General features: G+C 47.9%; 1 protein-coding gene across 7 annotated transcripts in view; it reads left to right on the top strand.

Moving 5' to 3' along the window:
• The window catches only part of Trc (Serine/threonine-protein kinase tricornered), a 114,099-nt gene that overhangs the window by 77,604 nt on the left and 20,413 nt on the right, over nt 1-16,082 (top strand). For 5 of the 7 annotated variants that reach the window (XM_077704911.1, XM_077704912.1, XM_077704913.1 and 2 more), the window contains 3 exons: nt 10,528-10,821; nt 13,030-13,236; nt 14,331-14,454. In XM_077704911.1, the coding sequence (XP_077561037.1) occupies nt 10,612-10,821; nt 13,030-13,236; nt 14,331-14,454 (541 nt within the window). In that variant the 5' untranslated portion in view covers nt 10,528-10,611. Of the gene's footprint in view, nt 1-833; nt 1,169-10,527; nt 10,822-13,029; nt 13,237-14,330; nt 14,455-16,082 lie in introns of those variants that run through there. The other 2 variants (XM_077704907.1, XM_077704910.1) reach the window with 2 other exon arrangements.

Genomic DNA, 16,082 nt, shown 5'->3' on the forward strand with positions numbered 1-16,082 from the left:
GCATAGCTGGGATTCTGCGAAGGTCGTGCCACCTGTTCCCATGATCATTCCAACAGCCTTACGCAAGCGATTGCACGTGACACAAAGCACTGTATAGTCCTCCTACAATGTAGTCCGTGTATCGAATACTATCGCGGGTGCATTTCTGTGCTAACTTTGTGTGACATAACAGTACCGAAACTTCACCAGAAACTGAACGGACGTAGGGGGGGGGGGGGGGGGGGTTGCAACAAGTCCCCCAGCATTTGTTTGGTTAATTTAGAAATAAGATCTCACCTTCTGCGTAGTTACCTTTACAACTATTTGTCATGCCCGAGTCGTCGGTTCCTGTTCAAGTGAAATCAGAAGTGCTGATCTGCTGCTTCGCTTATGAAATGGGGCCAAGTATGCATAATGCATAAGTGGTCCATGGCCGTGAAAAAGCCAGGATTGCTTATGTAAGTTGATGCAGCCTTTAGAAGCTCGCCCTTCCTCCCGTCTACTGCAATGTTAAGTGTTTCCCTCAGTCCTGTCCAAACCAGTACGTGCTAGGCTGGCTGGCTGTCAGTGTTGCCGTCGGAAGCCGCCGCTGCCCCAATTTCCCCCGCGTCACGTTCTCTCCTCTTTGCGCTTCCTGTGTGGAGGCAGCAGCAGCAGCAGGGGGGGTGGGGGCAAGGGAAGCAAGCTGTCGTCACGGACAATGAGGTGACAACTTGTGGCTGTGCAGTTGTCGTCCCCCTCTCTCCTGCGGTGGCCACCTGTGCTCAGAGGATGGGATGGGGGAGGGAGCGGGGAAGGGTCTGCCCGCGTGTCGCAGGCAGGTGTTTTGCAAGGGGCCCCCAACAATGCTCCCCTCGTCCGTCTCGGCACACCGCCGCGTGCTGCGCGCTCGTCATCTCTCCGCTGCAAAACGCGCGTCGTCCGTGCCCGCGGAGCGACGAAGGAAGGAAGCCGCGTGCGACAATGGATTGCTGGCACTGCCTGCGCTACTCTCGTCGGAAGGCCGGCAGCCTGGGATACGCCGCGTTCTCAACAGGCTGCCGTGTGAGCACCGTGTAGAAGCCCGTCTTCTCTCTTGCTCTTGCCCTTGTGCGTGCGTGTCGGTGTACTCGCTTCTTGCTGTGCGTGCGCGTAGAGCGCTGTGCTGCTCCTCCGCCTTGCCATGTTCTTCGGAAGGCAGCTGATCAGTGTACGTGCCTCCTTGCCCTGCTCCTGGATACTGCTTGTGTGTGCGTGTGCTCAAAACAGCTCATAAGGTCACCGAATATGTGAGGCGGGTTGTCTCCATTGTGAGGGTTCGTGACTACGTAGAGCAACATGGTTGCAGATTGGGTCTTGTGTTTGGTGTTCAGCGACACAGAGATAGATATAATGACGCGAAAACATGAGTGGAGCTCAGAGAGGCTGCGCTAAAAGGCGTCAGACTACAGAAATGTTTCAGATAACTGCTGACAGGGAGAGGTCATTGCAATGTGGCCGCCTTAGCGCTTCGTCGGTCACATTTCAAGCTGAGCGGGATGATTGATGCCTTGGCATTTCTTGAGTGCGGTTCAGTTGCTTGGCGTGTGAGATGTAATAAGGGAACGTGGCCACGTAGCGATCATTTGGGAGCACAGGAATTGTTCTCGCCACGTCGCCATGTGCTGGAGGTCGCACCCCAGCAGTACGGTGAGACGTACTTGCAAGGCAGTTTGTGCCCTTTTCTTGTGAAAAGTAAACGCTGATGAAAACTTGTAGAAACAGCTTGCAGGCACCATTCTGCCTGCCTGAAGATTCGCATACGCAGTATGTGCAGCCGTACTATTGTCATAGAAATGAGATATTTTTCTACCATTATTTTTCTACCAATTTTTCGGACCTGACAAGGAAGTAAACATGGGCTGTGGGACACATTTGAAAGCATTGCAGTAAGAACTGGACTAGAGGCAGAAGACACACAGGAAAACCGCTGGATATCAATAATAGTCGAGTTCTTACAGCACTGCTTCCAAATGTGTATCACAGTTCAAACGATCAACTAGCCCACGTTAATCTGTTGACAGTAAGCATGCTCTTAGTAGATGGTTTCAGCAAAAATGTCCGAGTGAATGGACTGTCTACAAAATTTGCTGGCGATTATATATATGTAGTATTATGTTAACACAGCTGGTGAGTGAATATACTGTTACACATTCATACACTCATTACCCATTAATAGACACATCCTCCTTTAAGCTGAACTCAAAGGGACTGCAGAAACCTGTTCACCCGTTCAGAAGTTCTGCTTTTTAAATGTGTGATATTGGGAGTTTGGGGAAGTAGCGCCGTTTATTACATATAGAATAAAATTAGCTTAAAGTGAGAGGCATTGAGAATTGTTTTTACACTTGTGAATACAAAGCATAATTGCTCCCACCTAACAGCGTGATGGCAAATCGGCATGCCGGGTGCTTGTAATAGTTGTCTAAAGAAATAGACATGGTCATAACTGGGCAGTGCAACGATTTAGAAACGAATGCGCTATGGAAGTGTGAGAAGCAACTCCCAGGCTTTGCAAAATCACCAACAGTCGGAACAAGGGGACACCATGCAAGGAGACGTAATGGGTCGGCTTCTTTGACCAAATACCGATTAACTTATTACGCTTACTTGGTAGTGCTGGGTGGATGCGTGCATTACCGCAGGACACTGAAGGCCTGAGATCAAGGCACTCCTACTTTGAATTGTGCAGGTCTTTAAAACCTGCCGTATTCCTATTTGTTCATTCCTCGGTTGAATGAAGGCATATGGTTCCTCGTGTGTTATAAATCCCACAGATATCCATAAGCCGTTCCTACGTGCGGCGACATTGCGAATGCACTAGCAGGAATCTGCTGGAAATTCAGTCTGCTACAGAATTTCTGTGCTTGCAGCATTTCCACCCCCCCCCCTCGCTCCCTGCAATACTTTTCGGGAAGTAAAATTCGTGCTTGCACTTCTAAAACGAAAAGACACAGCCACAAATTTTGGAATGTTTGCTAGGGCTTTTTGTTTAAAGCAGCTAGCTCATTGGCCTTGCATAGATGTTTCCTGCTTCGGTGGTTGCACACACAGCAATCTGCATAGCGCCGTAATGATTTTCCACACAAGCGAGTGCGAGATCTGTCCTGCGCGCCACTTATGTTGCGCTTGCCTCTCTGGCACCATTCATCCGCTCGATGGGATGAGGGCAGTGTACGGCAGCTGTGCATATAGACACGCGCGCACGCACACGTGCACGTTCAAGGGAGGTCAGTAACACAGGAAAGCCGGAAAGCTGTTGCGCTTACTTCCTCATTTCTCATTTCTTTTTTTTTTGTGTGTGCACACGGGATGTAATCTGTGGAAAAATGAGGCTGTGACTGACAGTGTTCTTTTTTATGACAAAATTGAAAAAAAAGCTTGAGTGGTATGGGCGTGTTATCTCACTGATGGGAACTCTAGAACGGTTACATATTGTGCCCGCTTTTTGCTTTCGTTGTGTTTTTTTTTTGTTAAAAAAAAAAAAAAGAAAAGAAGACCGTCTCTCCCTCCGAGCTTAGCACACATGTGGTCGGTGCGTCAGTTTTCATTTTCCCTGAAAAACGCTGCCTACCCAGCATTGCATTTCCGTGCACTTCCGTCGTGCAGGAGCATGAACTACATGAGGGCTGTAATGGCAGAGTGGCTTTCTGCTTGCAGCAGCTTTACAGCCCGTTGGGAGGCCCACGCAGCTGTTTGCACAGTTGGGTCGTGCTACGCAGCCTACTTGCGTGACTCACAGCAGAGGGGAGGAGGAACAGCAGAGGTGCAGGTGGCTTTGGTGGAGCTCCGTGACCCAGATGACGCTTTCCAACTCCTTCGAGCTTCTTCATTGCTTCGCTGTGGTCTGCTTTTAACGCAGACTGCGTTTTGCTGGCCCAAACCTTTCTGAGAAAGTAGTTGTAAAGAGCGCAACAACACAAAGTTTATCATAATGTAGACAAAATAGGTCAGCCAAGCCCGCATGCTTTCTGTCCCAAAACAAATGTGCCATCACTGCGCTGTTGGGATCGTAGAGTACAATGAAGAACTTCCATTGATGTCTGAGGTGCATGCCGTAATCTCTTTGTGGCGGTAATCAGCAGTGCAGGAATCATAATGATGATGATGGCCACAGTGGCCACTTTTGGGATGGAGGCGAAAAGCAGAAACGCCCGTGTGTACGAGATTCTGCCGCACGTTAAAGATCCCCAAGTGGTCAAAATTAATCCGGAGCCCTCCACTACGGCGCACCTCATCGCCTGCGTTGCGTCGGCATGCTAACCTCACAGTCAATCAACCTCACAATCAATCAATCAAATGATGATGATGTTGGCGATGACAGAGTGGTGATGGTCAGTGACCCTAAATCTCATAGTTAAAGCTGCTGGCATTAGTGATAAGAATGCTGTGTGCATTAGCCAAGAAAGAAGTTGAGAATGGCCATGCGATCTGAAGTTTGTGAACATCAAACTTTCAGTAGAAGCAGCTTTGGGTGCTATATACAAGTTCATAAAGCTAGAGCATAACACTTTCTGCACTTTGCAGTCGTCGTCAGTATGATCAAATGTGCGTCTAATTTTGTCTCAGAGTTTGACATAAGCCATTGCGATCAGAGAAAGACACCACTGAAGACTGCACTCCGACCACTAATGGAAATGTAAACAATATTTTGGCACCCACGTGAGAGTCTTCTTCACACTAGATGTGGGGGATAAAAATTCTCGCGTTACTCGTGTTATATGCATCGGGCATACGGGTAGTGAATAACTTCCATCATTGCAGTTATGAGTAGGGGTTCAAGGTTAAGCCACAAGCCACACACTCATTTCGTTTCGTGAATCATTAGTGCCTTGCTCGAAGTCGGTTTTCGCAGTTGGTAGTGGCAATTGAATTCAGAGAAACTTTCCTTCTTTCATTTTTTTTTGTCCCCTCCATTGTGGCAGTGCTGCTTGTTTATAATTTCTGCTTTAACTGGTGTACATTTAATCAAAGTATACAGCAAAGCAACTCCTACAAAGCATTGTCCTGAACAGCTTTCCTTTACATTCTCAAAAATGCGTCTCACTTTTTACTCCGGCTTGTGTGAAACTTGCCCACATACGCATGCATGTAGAGACAGAAGTAAAGTTTACGCAGTCCTGCTGCTGGTTTCAAGAAATGTACAGCCACATATGGCTGCATCTAAGCGTTGTTTTTACTTGCGCAACTTGCATTTAAAAAGGGAATTTGGGGGGGGGGGTGGCAGACTTGGCTACACATGTGTAAGGCGCAGCGAAAGGGGCTGGGTTTGTCAGGGCTTCCGGTTTTTTAACAGCACACTGTTTAGCAATTTAGCAATCGTAATTTTTCGTGCCCACCGTCAAAAATACCAATAAAATGCCGAGCATATTCCCTTAGGGAGATTGGCCAAGATTGGCCAGAATGGGCATACCCACTTAGGGGATTGGCCCAGATGGGGGGGAAAAAAAAAGAAAAAAATCTCCAGCGTTCGCCGTAATCGTAGCAACGCTTGCTCGGAACAAGAAAGACACATCATAGCTTATCGTAAAATCCCGATAGATGCCCCACCCCTGAGAGATAACCCACCCCTGACAATAGCGTCATCCTAGCCGGATATGACGCCCGTGGAAACTAGGTTACCTAGCGTGGGTAGGGTGCGATAACAGCTCACAGGAACCTGAAACCCGGCTGCGATAACAGGTCACAGGATCTAAAAATAACATGCACACGTTTAGGTTGGCAATGCAGCCCCCCGCACACTGTTCGTTCGATGGTTATGACAACGAATGAATACAGTGCTAATAAAAGTGTGTTAGTTCTTTGGCTGCGATACATCTCTCAACTTTTTTTTTACTGCACACCGAAAGTTAGCTTGCGTCATATTTTCACTCGATTTGCTCTCGATCTTACGTGGGCTGTCTCGGGATTTCACGGTACGCCCCTCCAAGGTGATGTCCAAGAATTATCAGTTCCAAAAAAAAAAAAAAAAATGAAGGAAGCTTGCACTTATAGCAACAATGATGGAGTAAAGGTCGTTGTGGCAGCGAAGAAGAAGCAAATCGACTGCAGTCGTGAACTATAACCGTCGTGATGGCCATGATGGTTGCGTACAGCTACGCTACCTTCAAGTCTAATGTGTTAGTTTGAGCTTCCTTCATTTTTTTTCATGGTGTGCAAAACACTTCTTGCAGGCAGGCTCTCGTACCTTCCCCTCAGTTAGATACGCAGCAACAATGCCCCGGAAAACATGTTAACCTGCTGACGGCATCAAATTAGCCACTACGCACCCAAATAGGTGTGTTACAAACAAACTGCAGTGATGTCTGTGAAGAAGCTGAAAAGAAATAGTATTAACATGAGCTGCAGATAAGGCATTTTGTTCTGTTTGGGTTTTTTGGGTGCTGTAACGGAAGCCAGGAGAAGGCCCTTCATTGAAACTTTGCGTTCATATCCAGAGTAAATTTTTCCTCAATTTGTTTGTCTGTTGGTCCTAAATAGCATCACTGATTGTAGTGCCTTAAAACACCTTCTCTGTTGCCCTCTATACTTAATTAGTTTTTGAAAATCAGTAATTGAGAGCATTAAGTGTATGCCAGCTGTTTTTCATAACCTAAACTTGGGTGTTGAAGTCGACACAATGCATGTGTTAAAAAAGGTGCCACAAGGGCTCAATAGCTTCTTGTGTTAATTGAAAGCTCACACATTTTGTAGCCCTGTCAGCTTTTGTTTGACAACCATTCAGACTTTCTTTGTTAAATTAAAGCTGGCAAGTTAATCTCATTCACGTCAATCATCGTTGCATAAAGGAGGGTGCCATAAAGTGAGCTAATAATTAGAGCCACCAGAGCACTGAATGGTGATAAGCGAATGGATTGAGTGGTGCCGTGCAGGAGAACGTGTAGAAAGCACAGACAATTAAGCCAATGTTCAGTTTGTTATTTCATTGCTGCTGCTAATCTGCTGCTGGCTGTTGTTCAACATCATCATCATCATCATCTTATTCTCTCTTGCACATGCATACACGCACCCTTAAATTAAGGGACACTTGTGGGGCTGTCAGTACCAGGGACTGTCACTCTGCCATGTGGTGCTTCTGGAGAATTGGTGAACAAGAGGATGTTGCTCATACCCTCGAACAAGGGGCATGCGTATCACAGCTAATGCGGTTATCTTATCATCCCATTCTTTCTGTAAAATATCGGTGAACATGGGCTGCAAATACGCCGTCTTTCCCGCAATAATTCGTATAGAGTGAAATCTTGTTCATATGCTTTTCACATGAATACAAATATATACATATACACACACACGTATGTATGCTGGCAATAAGAACAGATGATAGCTCTTGCATTGTCCCCACAGATATTTTATCAAAATAACATCAAGGCAAAACATTTTGCTAAAACCAAAACCAATTTCTAAAGCAGCCTGTTTGGCAGTGTTGAACTTTGTCCTTTCTGAAAATGTTGTTCAACAAGAGCTGATAGCTACATTGGTCTTAAAATTTACATGCCTTACTGCCTCTTTCCGAAAATATTTAAACAAGGTCTGCCAATCTCGTTTTATTATTCGCAGTTTGTGGCGTTGCAAATCTTTGCACTGCGAATGTATCAGGTGACAGCAACAGTGGTTTCAGAATTTTCGCCTTTTCTAATGAACACAACCCCAGCTCTTGTGACTGCTATATTTATAATCTCGGCACCTTAACCATCCGATAAGTGAACATTTCACACTTAAGGGCCGCCTTAAACATCAGTGTTTCATGCACAGCTTGTGAATGTCACGACAGCTGACAGAGCTGCCGTGATAGGCTGCACATGTAATGCAGCGTTCCCAAATGCCTGGCTTTTAACGTTCGCACCACTGCTTTTGAGGCTGCAGAAACCTTAACCCAGAGATCCTCGATAGACATAACAGACTTGAGCAGGCTCCTGGATTTCTGCCTAAACAACACATACTTCATCTTAACAAGCGTGATGTGAGGCAGGCTTGTTCAACCATTCACAAATTTGAAATTATAATCTCCGTAAGCCATTCGGTATTCCGAATAAGCCTGCCTCGTAACTGTTACTGAATGCCTACAAAACCATGTGGATGTAACGACAGCTGGCGTGGAGTGACAAGCTGCACATGTTGTGGAGCGTGTCAGCTGTCAGTGTAGGAACCAATGGTTTCGTTCGCTGCTTCCGAGCTGCACCCACGCACCCTTTCGTTATGTCTGGAACATAATACCACGGCCTTAGTGCATGCTGGGACAGTCATTTCACATTGGATAGTTATAACCGAGCATTTGTTACCACTGCGGTCGTTATAAGTCGACTTGACTCATACCGGTCGGACATTACTGTATGCAGGTTAAGCATAGACGACTTTAAAGCGGCCGTGAAGACAAAACACAAGTTTGTTCGTTAAAAAGACTGCTTTGCCCTGATAACAGTGATGCCAACTTTATTGCAAACTAAAAGCAAGTGATCGAGATATTTGAGAAAGCATATGAAGCAGTGGCCACTCCCCGGCCACTTTCCGGCGATTTCTCTCTGACGTTGCAAAATGTTGTTCGTGCGATTGCCAACGTAAGCCGCTTCCACGAAACATGACTGGCCGACTGTAGTGGGGCGTATAGTTCCGTTTGATCCGACCACTTGAATGCCAACTTGCAGTTATTAACACACTGATGACTGTCACATTTTCGCGCATATAGCCCGCACCAAAAATGCTAAAATTTCAGTGGCAATGTAGGGGTGTGTATAATACGCGGGGTTTTTTCTTTAGTGCAGCTTCACGGCAATGCGTGTTGCGCCGTGAAGCTCCTACGCTGCAACACTGACTAAGCCTTCCATGGCAGCGACTGCGCAAAACATACAAGGAAGAAAAAACAAGGACGAGTGCACTCTTGACAGCTGAATTTTACTAGTGAATTGTGACTTTTGCCTTGCAGTCAGTGTATTCTACTTGCTAAATACGATGTGTTTTTTCTGTCTACATAGTATGTGATGTGTTGCTTGAGCAGTAGCTTTGGTGCCGCCTTTCCTGTATCAAATGTGCGGGCAGTACGCGAGGATTTTTGTTTTTTTTTTTCCGGCAGGCTGAAAATGGGGGTGCGAATTATATGCAGGGGCGGGTTACACACACGACAATACGGTATGTTTTTAGTGCTATTTCATATCACGTCACTTCTGCCCAAAATACATCCCTGCAGTACGAAATTTGAAAGTTTCTCTTGAAACATTTTGCATGTTTTTTTTTTTTTGTTAAAAAAGCCTTTCTCAACTGGAATGAAGCTTAGTCAATTACCAGAAACCAATTCTTTCAAATTAAACAAAGTAGTGTTCTGTATCCATGGCCCATTTAGGTGATCTGAGAAGGAGACAAGTTGAGATCACAGCGTGCCAAGATTAAGCGTGCCCGGAGGCTGATGTCTGCCTTCCGCTAAGAGTCAACATCCGAGATTTACTGATTTGAGGACGCCGTCCGAGCGATAATCTGTTGGGCAGACAATGCCAGTGCGATGCTCTCGGAGCACCCGCACTGATTGCGGCAGTCTGTCTGAAGCCGCGGTGTGTCTGCTCGTGAATGGGTGGGCACACAAGGAAGCAGTCTGTCACCTGAGCAACAGCAGCCAACACTTTACGTTATCTCAGTGACACTGTCCTCTCCCTGAGCTAGCTTAGTACAAGCAATCAATAGCTGTTTGGAGAGACATTGTGTTTTCCTGCAGTCGTGTCGGCCATCGGTAGGGGTTGCATGTGAGTACGGGTCTTTGGAACGTGCACGTTGTCGTTGAGGCTTATGGGCTGTGCTATTGATGAGAATTTCCCTCCGGGTTTCTGCTGATAACTGCACTGGGATTCATTGGTTGCTGATAACGGGTGGGTCCGTACAAGCATTATCTGCTCCTTGGGTGCAACTTCCTTGAGGCTGACATCATGGCTGCGACGAGGGAAATATTGAGTGTATTAAGGCTTTTTATTTATTCTTGCCCCCCAACATATCTGGATTCAAAGTGATTAAGTGCTCAGTTTGCTAGACACTCTTTTTCTGCGAGCAGTTTGGTGTAGTGCTTCTGGAAAGGCTGCTCAGAGTCTGTTTTGGTTCATGTAGCTGTAGCAGAAGGCTTTGACATCTGGAAAGACAACACCTTTCAAGAGTTTCGATCGGTAGCAGTAATTTTTTGAGGGGTGAACTTCTTCGATAGACCTTCAGTAGACCTTCAAACGGTCTTAGTAGACCTCAGCCGTAGCTCTTGTTTGACCTATTATGATCCCTCAGCAGTCAGTGCTGCCAAGCATGAAATCGCCAGTTCGATTCCCAAGCTGCTGGGGTTGTTCTTCAGACAGAAGGGCAAAAACCAAAATGACTGTAAGTGAAGGTGCAGTGTGAACCTGAGTTCCAAGCTTACTCTGTCTTCGTGTGAATTGTAATTTCTTCCTTTCTGCAACCTTTAGATTGGGCTGTGAGGAAGCTGTAGCTATTATGGCGACTAGGAAGCATGCCACATGAGCTATGTGACGGTTCCTGACGTCCTTGTGTCTTCCCCCCCTACCACAGAGGCAGCCCACCAGCTCGGGGCCCCAGCAGCACCAGCATCAGCAGCGGAACGCCGGCGGTGGGACGGCAGCGGCTGCAGCAGGCATGGCTGCGGCGGCCACGGTTTCGGAGGGCGTCGGGGGCGGCGGGGGGGCAGTGGTGCGGCTGAGTGGCCACACGCTGGACAAGGCCACCAAGGCCAAGGTGCACCTGGAGAACTACTACTCGAACCTGGTCAGCCAGCACCTGGAGAGGAAGGGCCGGCACGAGCGCCTCGAGGAGACCATGCGCGAGGAGGGGCTCTCCGAGGAGCAGGTGAGGAGCACGGCCGTCAGTCGGTAGAGAGCGAGCCTGAATGCGTAGCGCGCACACGGGAGCACAGTGGGCCCTCTTATTACCCAGTTCCAAGCAGGATGAAAGGCTGCTACTGGCCGCATAGTCTGCGCTGTAAGACTCGTGGTTACCGAAGAGTGGGACTGGACAAGGACGGGAAGAAGGAATGTGGGACGATGCTTTTTCACGTCCCTGTCTAGTTTTACTGGTAATCGCGACCTATTATGTTCAATACAGGGGTGGAACAGCTGCGCCGTTGGCGCCATTGAGCGCTGAACTTGTTTTACCTGCGCCGTCTTGCGCCGAACTGCCTCTGTTGCGCCAAACTAGTTTATCAGCGCCGTCCTGCACTGCAGAGCCCGAAGTCAGCCACGAAATTTGACCGCTATTATGCCCCGTTCCAGAAAACTTGGCTACTTTCGGTTTGATCAAGGCAGTTATGGTTTCGGTTTCATCAAGGCTGTGAGCGGCTATGGAAGTTGGCTTTGGCTTGGCGGTAAGGCCACAGGCACTACGCGCCTTCTCCGCCTTCTCTTTGCATTTCTTTGTGTCGCATTTGCACAGTTTTGCTTGCTGGTGCGAGCCTCTGCGCCACAATCAATGGAAGATGACCAAAAGTAACATGTTTTATGTCTCATCGGAAACAGATAGAATGATATTTGCATGACAGGTTGTAGTTTGCTGGAGGTGAACATCAATTTAGTCGCCCATTTTTGACAGTCCTAGCTTTGCTGCCGGCAACTTTCTGTAGCTACATGTATTGAACAAACAGGGTCTTGGGCGCTTTGCCCTCACATGTTTAACACATTTCGCTTTTGTTGTAATGTACTTACTCACTTTCGCCTGTGAACTTTGGTGTTTGCTTTACTTAGTGGAGGATGGTCCAACATTAATCATGCCTTGTAACGCGCTGTAGCTGTGTATTTATTTATTTTATTTATTTATTACGTATACCTACAGCGCTGATATGGCATTATTGTGGGGGGGTTACAATCTTGATGCATAAAGCAATCACAGAAAAGGGCAATACACAAAAGGAAATACAGTGGAAAAACAGTGGCGGAGCATAATACACAACTGTTACATGTTACATCACAAAATCATCGATGGCAGCGTGAAAATCAGATGTGGCAACTACTTCACTGGGTAGAGCCTTCCAATCTTCAATTGTTTTTGGAAAACATGAGTATTTAAAGACATCGATGCGGCACTGATACGTTCTAATTTTTCTTGGGTTATCTAATATAAATGTTATTGTTAATTCCTGTCTTATCGCTTAGAATGTTAAATTAAGGTTTTAACCTCAATAATTTCCTACGTGCTGCCAAAGTTTCCCATCCAAGTCCGTCAACAATACTCGAGCTTCTGACAGTGAAATCGTAATTGGCTGTGACAAAGCGTGCTGCTCGTTTTTGGACGCGCTCTAACTTATCAATATTCTTATTAGTAAATGGATGCCATGATTGGCAAGCGTATTCTAGCACAGGCCTAATGTTAGTGACATACAGCGTTTCCTTCAAACCTACGGTGTAAGTTCGGTGTAAGCCTACGGTGTAAGTTCGCCGACTCTTGCAACCCTGTGACGGGCGAAGACGAAGCTATGTTCAGCTTTGCACGCACTGAAACCGCTGTTCGATAAAAAAGATGCAAGCAAACACCTTGTATTACGGAAGGTTCTACTGCACGATAGAATGCCTGATATAGTAAATAGATGGAACGTAATTGTCAGGGGGCTGGCACACTGGCGTCTGTGGATGTTAGGGAGGCACCACAATGCTGTGAAGTGGTGTAACGTCTTTTCCAAAATAGCGCTTCTAGTTTGCTCCAAACCTGCTCCAATAGGCTCCTTTCTGGCTGCTCCAAGCCTGCTACAAAAGGCACTTTTGCCTGCTGCCAGGACTGCTCCCAAACCCATGTACCCTGTTCCACCCCTGTCGATAGCAACTAGCCCAACTTTCTGTCTTCAGGGCTACACAATCTGTACTCCTTACCATGGACTGCTGCTCGCACTTGATCTGTAATGGTGCTACTCAGAGCTTGTCCTAGTGTGCTTGCAATCGTCACGAGACAGGTGTCGCAAACCCAAGTTCTTCTCGGTGGTGCCGGCAAGCGTTGTGGAATGGATGGAGGGAGTGGTTGATCCGGTTGATGATGATGGTGGGCCCGTGCCTTTTCCTTTGGTGAGCGCAGAAGAAGGAGAAGCGCATGCAGCACTCGCTGAAGGAGACGGAGTTCCTGCGGCTGAAGCGGTCGCGGCTGGGCGTGGAGGACTTTGAGCCGCTGAAGGTGATCGGCCGGGGGGCCTTCGGGGAGGTGCGGCTCGTCCAGAAGAGGGACACGGGCCACGTGTACGCCATGAAGATCCTCCGCAAGGCCGACATGCTCGAGAAGGAGCAGGTGAGGGGGGGCCCTCCTCCCTCGTGTTTTCAGGGAGGCGGAATGACGCGTTGCTTCAGCTGAAACACCGCACCTTTCAAAGCTGCGTTTGCTGTTGTTCCACGGCACTGTTCGCGTTCTGTTTTTCTGGGACGCCAAAGAGCGTGTAAATCATCCTGAAGGGTTACCGCCTCCAAATTTATCCAGCAAGGGAGGTGCTGTTACCTAGAAGAACAAACAGAAAATGCCCACGCGATTCTCCAGCATGGTGACTGGAGAATCGCACGGCTCATTGCACCAGTAATCTTACACTTTTGCTGCTGGTTGTTGCATGTAAATAGAAAGGGACCATAACAGCTAACTTATGCAAGTCATCAAACATCGTACAAGCCATAAAATATTACTGTAAGTGGTATTGCGGTAGCGGCAACCAAGTTTTGAAGCGGTATACTTATGCATATAATTGTTTTGAAGGCAAACCGATGGTCACGAAGACTCGCGTTATATCCGGTCCCGCACTGTAAGTGCTTACGTTGTAAATGGTCTACACTGTAACATTGAAGGCTGTCCTTCTGCTGCGGAATTTTTATTGAAGTCACAAAAATAACCGAGGCAGTAGAGGATAATGATTACCAGTGGGGGTTGAGCCTTTGGAAATGGGCATTTACATCAATTTATCGCAGTGTGTTTGGGTGAAGATGTATGCATGGGAACGCTTTTTTTTTTTTTAATTTCATTTGTGGCATCATCTGACATGTCCCACTGGAGGTACTAGTAGGAGGTGTCATTTAAGTGAAAGCTCTCATCTTGCTTGCAGCTTTAACGCATTCCCCCCCCTTAACCTTGTCACGTTTGGTCAGCTGTCGCAGTCATTCTCTGGAGCCATAGCACCAGTGGTGGCTTGAAAGAAATGTGAGCATGTAACGTACCAAACTGGGTGTCCAAAGCCTTTAAAGGCAACGTAAAGTGAAAATGGCTCGAAATCGGCAAAGCTTTAGCATAAGCGAAGGCATTAGCAGTTCTGATTGTGTGCAGGCTGGTGGTGGTTTAATTTATTCTTTCTCTCTCTCTCTCTCTTTCTCTCTCTCTCTGCTCCCTCCCCCCTTGATAAACAGGTGGCACATGTGCGGGCGGAGCGTGATGTACTCGTGGAGGCGGACCACCAGTGGGTGGTGAAGATGTACTACAGCTTCCAGGACGCCATCAACCTCTACCTCATCATGGAGTTCCTCCCCGGGGGTGAGTGGCGCTACCTCCATTCACCGCCTCGTGACCCTGTTCGCGCTCACTCGCTGGCTCTCGCAGGCGTCACACTTGCTCGTGATGCCTGCTAAAAGAGTATGGGCAGTTACTAACGATAAGGCTACCACACCAAGGAAAAACAAAAAAAGGGGACAGATTAAGTGGTATTGTTGTCTTTGTTTAGGGTGGGCTGATGAAAAAAGACCGGAGGGGTGGCACAGATAATAAAAAGCGTTGCCAATGTTCTTGCCGGTAGCCATTTCACCCTCTTTGGTTGCCCGTACCACCTCCGAGTCAGTTTGCAAAGCGGGATGCATATCGGTCACAGACACTTTGGGTAATCAGGGCCAGTACAGTGGAACCCCAATAATAGGACTTTCAAGGGACCGCGCAAAAGCGTCGTATGACAGGGGTGCCGTGGGATTGGGGTATGGGTAAATGCCAACCTAGTAGACGGTCTCGCGTGAAAGGTGGGCTAAGGACTTATTTAAACCACGATATTTAGCTTGTTCTCGCGTAATTTGGGAACCTTTAGTTAAAATTCTAAGTTTCTAAACGAAAGAAACGCCTATCCTCGGTATTCAATGGCGTGGAATGTATGCAGGCAACCAAGTGTGCGCCGCCATATCTGTGGCCAAGCGTCTATTGCTAGGCGACGTTGCGCGCACGGTCCACAGATCAGGCACCCCTCTTCTCCTTCATGCAACCGTGTGAGTGCGCTCGTGGCCTCCGCGCCGCCGGTAGCCGATCGCGAAGGCCACGGTGCACCGTCACTCGTTACGTCGGGCTCCGCGGGATGGCGGCACTTGTCCGTGCTAAGCACGACTGTGAAACACATGACTGTGTTTCACGTTACGAACTCTTCGCCGAACACAAAGTATTGCGTCGAGTTCACTGTGAGTGCAATTAATAACATCTCTGTTGGCGCCACAGTTTAGAATCGGATTGGAACGGAGCACGTGACGCACGCCGGTGTCTTTTTTCTTCGGCGTGCGGCCGCAGTGGCCCAGGCTGCGCCCTGTCCGTGGCGCATCGGCCATGTCTGTGGACAATTCCAGTGTTGCCAAGCGAAGAAATCGACCGCTAAACTTTTCAACGAATGCCGTCTGTACTGTACCCCCCTCCCCTCTATGGCGTCCATGATAGCCCGCCAGCCCAAGGTAAGTTGGGAGGGCCGATGCGGTCGAGAAAATTGAGAGAGGAAAAGACGACAGTGCGAAACTGCCACGGCGGAGCGAAACAAACGATATTACAAGGCTCCAATGGAAAAAAAAAGGCGGGAAAGGACGGAATGGAGTGATAACACAGCTTTGAAAGACACTGATAAGCAGAGAGTAGGAGAGAGAGAGTGTCGTGAAAGGAAGAGACTTGGATTGAGCGCGCGAGGAAAGCGGGTGTTCGGTCACCGCCGTGGGGTTGCGTTGTATCTGTTTTCACGTTCATCGGCTTGATGGGAGTTTCAAATTCGCGGTCTGCCAGCCACTTGGACTTTGACTTCTCACGGTTGGCACGTTGGCGCTCTGCTGCCATGTGGGGCCGTTGGAGGTTAACTCCCGCCCGCCAGTAACTGACTGCTTGCTTGCATCTATCCAGCAAGTGGTCTGGCCAGGTGAGGACAAGGCGGT

Source organism: Haemaphysalis longicornis, unplaced genomic scaffold (assembly GCF_048455015.1).
Source record: "Haemaphysalis longicornis isolate Haplotype H1 unplaced genomic scaffold, Haemaphysalis longicornis Haplotype H1 scaffold_3, whole genome shotgun sequence".
NCBI classification, from domain to species: domain Eukaryota; kingdom Metazoa; phylum Arthropoda; class Arachnida; order Ixodida; family Ixodidae; genus Haemaphysalis; species Haemaphysalis longicornis.